Source organism: Emys orbicularis, chromosome 14 (assembly GCF_028017835.1).
Source record: "Emys orbicularis isolate rEmyOrb1 chromosome 14, rEmyOrb1.hap1, whole genome shotgun sequence".
NCBI lineage: Eukaryota > Metazoa > Chordata > Testudines > Emydidae > Emys > Emys orbicularis.
In genome coordinates this window covers 3,584,892-3,595,868 of record NC_088696.1, presented here as the reverse complement: position 1 = coordinate 3,595,868, position 10,977 = coordinate 3,584,892, and the positions used below count along the sequence as shown (strand labels likewise).

Here is a 10,977-nt window from a genome sequence, read left to right as displayed (position 1 = left end):
CGCTTATGGCTGGACTGGCCGAGGCACTCAGCCCTGCGTGGCATCCAGGGTGGCCCGACAGGGCGTTTGTCTCAGGGCCACTGAGTCCGAACTGACCCTGAGCAATAGTGAGACAGGAGGCAAAGGACGGGTGGGGGCAGTAGCAGGAGGCGGGGCTAAGTGGGTGGTGGGTGTGGCCGTGGGAGTTGGAGGTGGAGCTAGGCATGCACCTTCCCTACTTATTTCCCTGCCTGGGAGCAGCCACAGCCTGGCTGGTGGCTGGCCCTGGCGTGGCTCTGCTGTTAGCCTGGTCTCCATCTGGCCGCCGGGATGTCTGCCTCGGACAGAGTGGTCGTGGTGCTTGGAGGGGCTGGCGCGGTGGGATCCGGGATAGTGAAGTCACTGCTGGAGAGAGGTAAGGGCAGCCCGCTGAGTGGGGCGTTTGGCAGAAGTGAAGTCGGGGAGTTGGTTGATTTGTTTTCTAACCACAGCCACATACGGGCTGGCAGGTGCAGCGTGGGCTTTGCCCTGGCTGTGACACCGGGTCCCTTCCTGCTGAGACCAGCTCCTGGATGATTGCAGACCCTTAGATCTGGGGCAGCAACAGGGCCAAAAAGCTGCTGTGTCCTGGCCAGGCAGCCGGCTGACTCTGGGGTGGAGCTGAGCTGAGAGCACCCTGCTGGGGGGGGACAGGACCTCGCCCGTGAGTGAGGGGAAACCCGCTGTGGGTGCCTGCTGCCCCGATGTGTTGCTCAGCCCAGCCTTTCTCGCCTGCCCACCCTAGCGAGCAAAGGGCATGGGCCGGCTGGGGCACGCACTGCTCCCAGCTCAGCCACGGCCGTGCAGGAGGGGCGAGTGCCCTGGCAGAGCTGCCTGTGCGAATTCTGCCAGCGATGGCACAGTGCTGGGCGGCTTGCCTGCCCTCGGCGCTCCGGTGCCCCCTGCACCTGCATGCTGTGCCTCCTCTCTGCCTGGCTGGAGCCTGGCTCTGCCTCTCGCTGCCTGGCATCCATGTTCCTAAGTCCTAGGCAGCAGAGCTCCATCTCGTCCGCCCCTGGCGCCAGCCGTCTGTTTCTGCTGTTGCGTAGGGTACGTGCCCTGGGAAGCCAGATTGGGGCAGAAATCAGGACCACTCCCTTTCAGAGGTACCAGCCTGACCTGCTGCCCCCCGGCGGTCCCAAGTCCCCAGCTCTCACCCCACGGCAGCCTGGCTCTGGTGCCATTTGCCCCAAATCTCTCTAGGACGCCAGCACCCTCCAGCCGGGGGTTAGTTTTATGTGTAGGAGGCTCCACCCAGGCCCATGGGCAGGAGGCGGCTGGCGCTGGGGCCCAGCGTGGGCAGAGCTGTTGCTCTGTATGGGTGCGATGCCCCGATGAACGGTTCTGCTTCCAGCCCTGTGTTTGAAGGGAGAGCCACGTGCCGAGACAAGCAGAAATGGGGGAGAGAGAGATGACTCTGGTGTTTTCTCCCGACAGCGCCACGCCCAGCCGAGCACCCAGACGCCTGCGGTGGGGGTTGGTGGGAGCAGCGTGGCGCTGGCACAGCCGCGTTTGCACGTGTTGCACAGAGCTGTGGTGAAGGAGGAGATCTGGGGCAGCTCTCCCTCCCCACCAAGGCCCCGTGACATGGCATTGTGTGCGCAAGGCCGGGTGCTGGGCGGGTCACGAGACAGGGAGAGCAGCTCCCTTGCAAGAGGGGAAGGCGAAGGGTCTGGCTTTACCAAGGCTCCTTCCATCACCTCCCCGCGCCCCTGTGCTAGCCCGGAGCACACAGCAGCTTGCCCTCACCCCAGCTCTCCTGATGAGCTGCTACAGGGAGGAGCATCAGTATCACCCCCCTCCTCAGCTGGGAGACAGAGATTCCCTGTGGCAGAGCAGGGAATGGAGGCCTGGAGCATCTCCCTCCCTCCCTAGCCCAGGGCACTGTCCCTGCTTCTGGAGACTCCCTCACTCACCAGCACAAGCTGCGCTGCCACCCCAGGCCTGGTCCCAGGGCCACCCAGGGGACAAGCTGCGACCCCTCCCTGCTAACAGGACAATGCTGGTGTGCGAGGACCCAGGAAGCCCTGGGCAGAGGCTCTGTGTGCTGGGGACCAAGGGGCCGTGCTCGCGAGTTCCCTTCCAGCCGGCTGCAGGATGCTTTGGGCCGCATCTCCCCGACACCCTCTCGCCCACAGGTTTCCGAGTCGCTGTCGTCTCCCGCGATGGAGCCAGGCTGGAGAAACTACAAAGCTTTGTGCCGGCGTCGACCCGTGACCGTCTGCACACACTCATTGGGGACGTGGGTAAGGCCCGTGGCTGGGCCCAGCCCGCAGCTCTGCCAGCAGGATTCCCAGGGACGCAGGCCGAGGAGCTGTGGGGCTGATAGCAGTGCCCAGGGGAGACACTTGGTGTCAGGCTGTCCCTCCAGGGAGCCCCTTATTCCAGGGCTTCCCCCACTGGAGGAGAGGACAAGAGCCCCAGAGGAGTGTCCAAGCCAGCTGGCCTCTGTCGCATGTTGGGAGCTCCGTGCTAGAAGAGCACGTTGCTGCAGCCAGCTCCACTCAGGCTAGTTATGCCCGAGCAAGGCCCAGTGGGCAGTCTGGGCTTCCCCCCACTCCAGGGCTTCTGGTCAGACTCGCTCCCCAGCGGGCAAGGCACATCGTCCAGAGAGAGAGACACGTAATCGGCCAGGACCCTCCTGCGTGGAGCCCTCTGCAGCGAGGGCAGGGCTGGGTTCCGCCCGCAGGCCGTTCCCTTTGCCCCATGCGGGCGCAGGGCTGGGCCCAGTGCCGGGCACTCACTCACTGCTGAAATCCTTCCAGGGTCCGAGGAGGGAGCGGAAGCCGCCAAGGAAGCCCTGCTGAAGAGCGTTGGGAAGGTCACGGACGTGGTGTCGTCGCTGGGCTTCAGCTGGTGGCAGGGAGGCCCCCCCCACACTCAGACGCTGCAGGAGCTTCAGCGGGTGGGTGTGGGCAGGCGATGCAGCTGGCTCTGGGGAGGAGGCGGCAGCGAGTCTGTAGGGAGGGCCAGCGGGGATGCTGAGGGAGCTAGGCTGGGATCTAGACTCCACTGTGCTCTTGTGAAACCGCAGCCAGGGAGTGCCACCCTGTGCAAGGCCTCAGGACAGGAGCTGCTGGGAGCGCCGTGGAGACAAGTGGCTCGGCCCCTGGGGGAGGGAACAGCCGCCCCCCAAGCTCCGTCCCAGGACAGGGCTGAGGACTGGCTTACCCAGAGTTGGGTTAGTGGCATGCTGTGCTGTCTCCAAAGGGCAGCCGTCCCCGGGGCAGCAGCCAGGCCCTGTTGGCCCAGGGCCTTGTCTCACGATGCCCAGATCAGCAGCCTGCAGCGGGGGGGTGATGGGGACGGGGGGGTGGGATGCCGCTGCAGGAAAGAACACAGTCGTGTCCCCTCTCCCAGGTCCTGGAAACGCTGCTGCTGAGCACTTTTACGTCCTGGAAAGCGTTCTTCCCTCTGGTCCAGGAGAACCCCAGCGGCTCCTACACCTTCATCACAGGTGAGGGGAGGAGATCCCGTCCCCTGCTCTGCCAGCGCCCCTCGCCGCCCACTGGGCCGGCAGGGGCTGCCATGCGTGCGGCTGTGGGGTGCTGGTGAGTCCTTGCGTGCATCCCCCGCCCTATCGCTCTCTGTTCCAGGAGGGGCTGGCGAGCGTCTCCTCATGCCAGGCACAGGGTTCCTGACGCTGGGGGCCGCGGGCGCACTGGCCTTCTGCCAGGTGGTCCGGGAGGAGTACCCAGACGTGCCCTGCAAGCTGAACGAGGTCAGTGCCCCCTGGCCGGGGTGGGTGGGGTGGAGGGGCACTCGCTGGGGCAGAGCCCAGCGAGGCCTGGCCCCCCTGCTGACCTGGTGCTAGCGTCTCATGTAGGTCAGCAAAAGCGCCCAGAGCTGCTGCTCACAGGAGCTGCTGCTCGACAGCCCCTTTGGGCAGCCCAGGCCCCTCCATGTGTCTGGCCAGCGCCTGGCTTCATGGGGTCCTGCTCCAGGATACAAGTAATACGGGCCCCTTGCAGCTGGGGCAGGTTTGTGGGTATTAACGCGGGCGAGGGACTCTGCTCCACTTGCTCCAGGGTGAGGGCACCCCCTCCTGGCCAGCCGGTGGTGGACGGCCTGGGCGTAACTGGCTCCGCTTTCCCCTGCAGGTGAAGATTGACATGGGGGTGGCGACGCCGGAGCGTTTGCGCCCCGGCTACGTGAGTCACCTGGAGGTGGGCGAGGCAGTGGCCTCCCTGGTCGAGAAGGGGAGCGTCTCCCACGCCGTGCTGTGCGCCCGCTCGCCAGCTGACCTGAAGACCCTGACCCTAGAAGGGAAGATCTGAGGCCTTTGCGAAGCCCTCTCGAGCTGTGTCCGCTCTTAGCCCCCCCTGCTCCCTTGTACAGGGCTCCTGGGTACGTCTGCCCCGTGCTCCGGTCCCCGGCCGGGATGGGTGGGCTCAGCTGGGACTCAACTCTGAGCGGAGCCGCCGGCACGGACAGCACCGCATCACTCTTGCTCACCGCCTAGCGAGAGCAGCTGATGCCTCCTTTCCCTGCTGGGGACCCAGGATCCTTTTCTCTCTAAGCCCCTTTCTCTCCTCCCTGGCCCAGGGGAGGAAGGGCCGGGCTAGGCGAGGAACGAGCAGCTGCTGTGGCTGGCAGGAATTTAGGCTGGGGCAGCAGGCAGGTCTGGGAGGAGCAGCCGTGGCCCCAGCGGAGGGGGAAGCCAGCCCTGAGCACCCTGCAGCCATAGGGCAAGCCCCACATTTCAGCTCCTTCTCCAGCCAGTTGCCTGCTCTGGTGAGTCATGCCTAGCGGGGCAGGTCCATCCTTCCAGCCAGCGAGTGGCCTGCCCTCCACAGCCTGCCCTATGTCCCCTCCACCGCTCAGAGGCTGCGATTTTATCAGGCCCTTTCCACGCTGCTCTCTCCTCCGCACGCTTCCGAGCGGCCGGGCCCTGTGCTGTGTCCCATCCCTAGAGCGGGGAGCTCGGGGTGCTCGTGAGACGTGCAGCCCTGGGCCCCGGACCCTGTTGTTGGTTTCTCCATCACAGCGAAGCTCTGAAAAGTCACGTGCTCCAGTTGGCACCAGGCCTCCTGCCCCAGCCTCAAGGCTGGGCACATTGTCTGCCTGGCTCTCTGCTCCCACTAGATGTCTCGTGGTTTTGCATGTTTTAATAAACGTTATTTGTACAAACACTGTCCCCTGTCACTGCGCCAGCAGGAGTCTGCTCCTGCTTGGGAAGCCCCTGCCAGGCCTAGCGAAGGGATGCAGCTCGGGCATGGGGGCGAGGGGCACCACAGCGCAGGCCTAGAAGAGCAGGGGCTGCTCCAGGCCAGAATGAGGCAGTGCCCTGGCTGGGGGGGGGGGGGGGAAGCTGAGCTAGCCTGGGGGCTCTGTGGCTATTGAACTGCTCTGGAAGAATGGCAGGAGGGGTAGCAAGCCGCTCCCCAGCCTTAAGGACGGCTCGTTCTGAATCCTCGTCACCTTCGCCAGTGCCTGGCTGCTCTGCCAGCTCGCTCTACCCACTGCCCCTGCACTGAGCCCTCCCCACCACACCGAGCACGGGGGGCAGAGCCGGCGAAGCATTTCACCACTAGCCGGCGGCTGGCTCCCAGCTGCCAGCCCCACTCCCCGCAGCCTGGAGAAAGGGGCCAGCGCCAATGCCATGGACAAGGCTGCGCCAGTGCCTCAGCCCAGAGAAGAGCTCTCCAGCCCCCGGTGGCTCTGTCGTGAGGACACGCCCAGCCCACGTGGGTGGCATTAGGGGAAGGCACATGACCAGCTGCACAGGATCTGGTCGGGCTGATGCTATGGAGGCGGAGGGTGTCTGCCTGGGGTCACTGCTGTCCCAATGGCTGTCAACACCCCACCCCACCCCCTCCGCCAGTTCCTCAGGCCCCAAGGCAGAGCTCCAGCTCTGAGATCTGCTGCCTTCCCAGGCCCAGCATCCCTCCCCTAGCAGTGACCCACCCTCTCAGTTGTGGGCCTGGCCTCAGCTCTGAGCTGGACCCCTCCACCCAGGGTGCAATGCAGGGCCCAGGGGAGCAGGCGCCAGGCCGGCCTACGTTGCTCTCACACTCGTTTACTTACTGCCTTGGGGCCTTGGCCCCCCAGGCCCTGAGAGTGACCAGTTCTTGCTGCCCCCTGGACAGGCCCCGGGTGTGTGACGGCTAGAAGGAAAAGCCATGAGGTTTGGCACAGTTCCCCGGACCCAGGAGGGGGCACCTGCAAGGGAGTCCATGGGGCCCCACCATGTGTTCTGCCCCCGCAGCAGCTCGCTGGGGAAATGCACACACACGAGCTCTGACGCGGGCACCAGCCTGCTCCTCACTAACCTCAGCCTGCTCCTCACCCCCACGTTCCTCCGGGACCTCGGTCCCCTGGGCATGGGGCTCCCAGCTGAGGGGCGCAGAGTGGACACGAAAGCAGTGGCTGCATTGGGACCGAGCTCGGCCTTGGCCCTGCACCCAGGGCCGGCTCCAGGCACCAGCTTACCAAGCAGGAGCTTGGGGCGGCCACTTCGGAGAGGGGCGGCACGTCCAGCTGTTCGGCAGCCATTCGGTGGACGGTCCCTCACTCCCGCTCGGAGCGAAGGACCTCCCGCCGAATTGCCGCCGCAGATCACGATCGCCATTGCGGCTTTTTTGTTTTTGTTTTGTTTGGCTGCTTGGGGCGGCCAAAACCCTGGAGCCGGCCCTGCCTGCACCTCCAGCCGGACGAGCAGTAACGGGCTGGCCCGAGTCCCTCTTCCTCTGCTGCAACAAGCCTGGCTGACTCCCTCCCTGTCTCACCCAGCACCTCGTCCTTCATTAGCCACAGGGGTCGGGCCTGCTCTGGTGAGCTCCAGGAGGGCGTGGCACCCACTGACTCACACCACTTTGGCCTGTGGGGTTCAGGGGGTTTCTGATCCATGCCCTGGGCCGACCCAGCACTGCTGAGCTGACGCATGGCCAGGCAGCCCACGCCGGAGAGGGTGAATGGCTACTCCCCCAGCCCCTGCCGGAGAGGGTGTTCCCACAGCCCCGGGCACCAAGCCAGCTGCCCTCACACAGGGCCGCTGGAGAAGGGCACTGTGCCCTGCGCTTGGCTCCGTCCCTGCCTGCCAGCACCACACGGCGACGTCTCCTCAGCATGCAGGCCAGGCCTGGGAGGTGCCTGGGGTGAGGACAGAGACCCCAGGGGTTCCAAGCTGTCCCCTTCTTCCAAGGCTCCTGCTCTGGCCGCCTGCGCCCCGTAGCTCGGCAGGGTGCTCCTGGCGCCCCAGGGCTCAGCACAGCAGAGCCTCCCAGGGAGGCTCCATAGCTGGGAGAAGGGCTGCTGCACTGGGTGGGTGGGTGGCTCGTGCAGGACCAGTACTGCCCCTTGGGGTGGCTCCCCCCAGGACTCAGTCCCCTGCCAGCCTGAACCTCAGAACGGCCACATTGGGTCAGACCAAAGGTCCAGCCAGCCCAGGGTCCTGTCTGCCGACGGTGGCCAGTGCCAGGGCGCCAGAGGGAATGAACAGAACAGGGAATCATCAGGTGATCCATCCCGTCGCCCATTCCCAGCTTCTGGCCTGGGGTACCAGGAGGTTGGTTTGCTCCGTGTCTCCTCGCAGTACAGCTCAAGCAGCCGCTTGGGACACCTGCCTGAGTGCACAGAACATGAAGCGAAGGGCGGGATGGCCCCCCTGCTGCTGCGGGGCCCGCGAGCAGGATGCAGGGAGGGATAGGGCCATGCTCCCGCGCCTCCATGGCCATGTGCCTGATGCGGGCTGGCATGTTTACCCCGGCGCCGAGCGCTCCTTCGCAGCCCGCCCCACTCCGGGAGCGGTGAGCGTCGTCACGCCTGCCAGGGCACATCAGCGTCAGGCTCCAGCCCTGAGCTCAGCTCCCGCTTCACACTGGCCCAGCCAGCCTGCAGCCCGTCTCCAAGCCCAGCCAATGCTGGATGCTCCGGGGGAAGGAGGGCAGTCCCCAGAACTCACCCCCTGCCAGCGGCGCTAGCCCCCAATGGCGGGACTTTTCCTTCCTGAGTCCACCTGGCCGCCAGCTTCTTCCACGAGCAGGAGGAGCAAGGCCCCTGCTCACCCTAGTCTTGCTGACCTCACCACGGTGCTCCTGTCAGTGTCTAAGCCTGGCTTTGACTCTTGCTAAGCTACTTGCCTCTAACATCCTGCAGCAGTGAGTTCCATGGGTCACGTGGGAAAAGATTTCCTTGTATCCTGCGCTCCCTGTTCACATTCCTGAGTTACAGCACAGGGCAACTGAGAGCCCAGCTGACTCCTTGCCAGACAGACCCCAGGCCTATTGCCTTCTCTCTCCACCTTGGCTCTTTGCAGACAAGGCAACCAAAGCCAGGCAGAGGACTCTAGGTGAGGCTATAGCAAGCTTCACGATAGCACTGTAGCCACCTCCACGTTAGGCTCTAGCTTTTTCCTAGCACAGACCAGTCAGCCAGCCCCAAGGCTTTGCTGCTCACCACCAGGGACAGGCCGCAGCTTCGCCTCACCACACCAGCCCCGCCACGATTTGAGCTCTGTCCTCCCGCCACTGGAGCCACTCAGCGATCCCCAGGAATCTCCTCACTGCCAGGCAAAGAGCTTCCCAGCAGGGAGCTCTCAACACACCTCTGGCTGCACCTGGCATGCGAGCATCTCCTCTGCCCCTACCCGGGGCGGCTGCCAGCCTGCCACCTCCTCTAGCTACAGGACCAGCACAGCCATGAGCTAAAGGGGGATGGGGGCTTTGCCTCCCAGGCCCACTCCACCCTGTGCTGCTCCAGGGCAGCTCCCAAGGGTCGGTCAGGATGGAGCTGGGGCTGCAGCTCCCGCTGTCATGCCCTGGAACCCAGGCGAGAGAAACCAGCCCAGACACACCGGGGGGGGGGGGGGGAGCAGCCACGTTTATTACGCTACAATCCCTCCACTGCAGGAAGGTGTCACAGTAAAACAAAGCAGCCTTGAAAGAGAGAGTGGAGCGGTGAATGGCAGGGACAGAAAACACCCCGCTGCACACACAGCCTAGCCCAGAACCAGCCGCTGGCTCAGCCTTCAATGGCTAGAGCAGGTGGCTTCTAACCAGAAGAAATCTCTTTTTCGGCAGCCCAAAGAACATGCTGGGTGGAGGTTCCCACTGCATGGAAGAGGGCGACGGGCAGCTCCCATTGGTCCCTGCCTCCCATGTAGGGCAGCTGCCAGATGAGCACAGATCAGCCACTGCTACGGCTAAGCATGGTGCAAAGGCCCCAACCGACTGGAGCGTAGCCCAGCTCTTCCCATAGAGGGAACCAGCTGTGCCAGTCCTACCGTCGGGCCCCAAGCCACACACGTGGCTCTGCTGCTCTCACCTGAGCACCCAGGAATCCAGGCCCCAGGAGCTGCCGTGGGGGTTCCTGGAGTGAAGCAGATTGGCCCCCGTTGGGAGAACTGGGCCCACAAATGTTCCCATTCGGGTGAGCTCAGCTGTGACACGTGCAGGAGTTCTAAACTCTCACAATCACCTAGAACAGGTGTTGGTGGGAAAAGGTGCAATGGGCGACAGAAAGGCCGAGTTAGTCTAATCAAGAGGCCTAGTGCTGTAACTCAAGGACTGTGTTAAGATCATGCCTGGTGAACAAGAGACGTGTCCATCCAGAAATCAGGGAACCAAAACTGGTGTGTAGGAAACTAGGCCTAATGGGCAGACAAAATAACAAGGGGATGAGTTATTCTGCCCACCACTCCCTTGGCAGGGCCTTAAAGAGACAGTGGGGAGAAAAATTAGGTACTGGAGTAAGCTTCACCATCATGGCTGACACTACCTGTCTCCTGGGACCCCGGGCATTCGTCATCCTAATCCTGAGAGGTCCTGACTGGGCTGGAGAGAGGGACCCAGATGACGTCAACCCCTCTGCCAGCACCAGGGTAACCCCCACCTGGGATGTGAGAATTTCTCTCTCCCTCCCCCCGGATCCTTTCGCTTCCCCACCTTATTTCTTCTTTCCTCTCTCTCCTTTTCCCCCCGCCTGGCTTAGCTGGCCGAGACTGTATATTCTGCCACACCGCTGGGAGCCGACAGGCAGCTAAAAGCAGCGCCCCACCCAGCCCAATGCTGGAACGAATTTGCTGGGTCTCGCCGGAGCTGGGCAGCCCGTGTGCTGTGCCAGTGGTTTTCCACCAGCGAGGTTCTCAGAAGTCAGCACTGGAGACAGAGGTTGCATTGTCTCTTTGCTGTTCCTTTCCCTCCCCTTTTGTGTGTTCGTCTTGTCTTGTCTCCTTAGGAAACAGAACAGGAATAACAGCCCCCAGCTCAGCTCACTCCTTTCCCCAGCAGGACAGCTCTCCCCGGCTCCGAGACTGGCAGCTAAAATCTCTCCAGCGATAGGGACAGCAAACGGGGTGTTGGTAACATGAACACCCTATTCAACACTTCCCAGGGCAAGGCTTTATCTGCTTTTCCTTGTCTTGACTTGAACACAAGGGCCGAAGGATTTTCAGGGTTGTTTGCCATGGTGCGAAGCAGTCCGAGGTCTCCGTATACCAAACCCAGATCTCGTTTGGCACTGTTTAGAGTTGGACAACAACCGTGACTCTTTGGGTCCTGCTATTCCATCTAAATTAATACAAGCCCCTTCAGCTCTGCCCGCCCCCCCCCCCCGGAAGATCACGGCTCTCACAGCCACGCCCAGGGCAGTGCCACCACCCTGCCTCCAACCTCCCTGAGCCCGAAGGGGGCAGGGATGGCCAGGACAGTCCGACATTGCTCCTGGGGGACACCAGGTTCTCCACTCACCTCCCCATTGACAGGCACCGCGGCCGGCTCAGCCTCTCAAGGGAGGATTTCAAGTAACTCCAGCAGATCCAGTAGTTTTTCACCACCAGGGATTTTGCCCCATGGTCAGTAGCATTTAAAGCTCCAGCTGAAATGAGCCCAGTATCTGAGGTAGGGGAAATCGCTGCCCTGCAGCCCTAGCTCCCACGGGCACAGCACTCCCCAGCCCGGGGGGTAGCGGTGCCACATCCCTGCCCCCCCAGCCGCTGTCTGGTCAGAACTGAGCATCCGT

General features: G+C 63.5%; 1 protein-coding gene across 1 annotated transcript; it reads left to right on the top strand.

Annotated features, from left to right (window-relative positions):
• The first annotated feature begins 309 nt into the window (after window positions 1–309).
• LOC135888684 (uncharacterized) lies at window positions 310–4,295 on the top strand. Its single transcript, XM_065416437.1, has 7 exons — window positions 310–394; window positions 2,157–2,264; window positions 2,784–2,919; window positions 3,196–3,199; window positions 3,379–3,475; window positions 3,615–3,739; window positions 4,119–4,295. The coding sequence occupies exons 1-7, from the start codon at window positions 310–312 to the stop codon at window positions 4,293–4,295; spliced, it is 732 nt and encodes a 243-aa protein (XP_065272509.1).
• The last annotated feature ends 6,682 nt before the right edge of the window (window positions 4,296–10,977 follow it).

What these genes read in the sequence shown, in the direction of transcription:
- LOC135888684 (XM_065416437.1), top strand. Translation starts at nt 310, where the DNA reads ATGTCTGCCTCGGACAGAGTGGTCGTGGTGCTTGGAGGGGCTGGCGCG. An exon ending in CTCCTACACCTTCATCACAG is followed by an intron (nt 3,476 to 3,614) that starts GTGAGGGGAGGA and finishes TCTCTGTTCCAG; the next exon opens with GAGGGGCTGGCGAGCGTCTC. An exon ending in TGCCCTGCAAGCTGAACGAG is followed by an intron (nt 3,740 to 4,118) that starts GTCAGTGCCCCC and finishes TTTCCCCTGCAG; the next exon opens with GTGAAGATTGACATGGGGGT.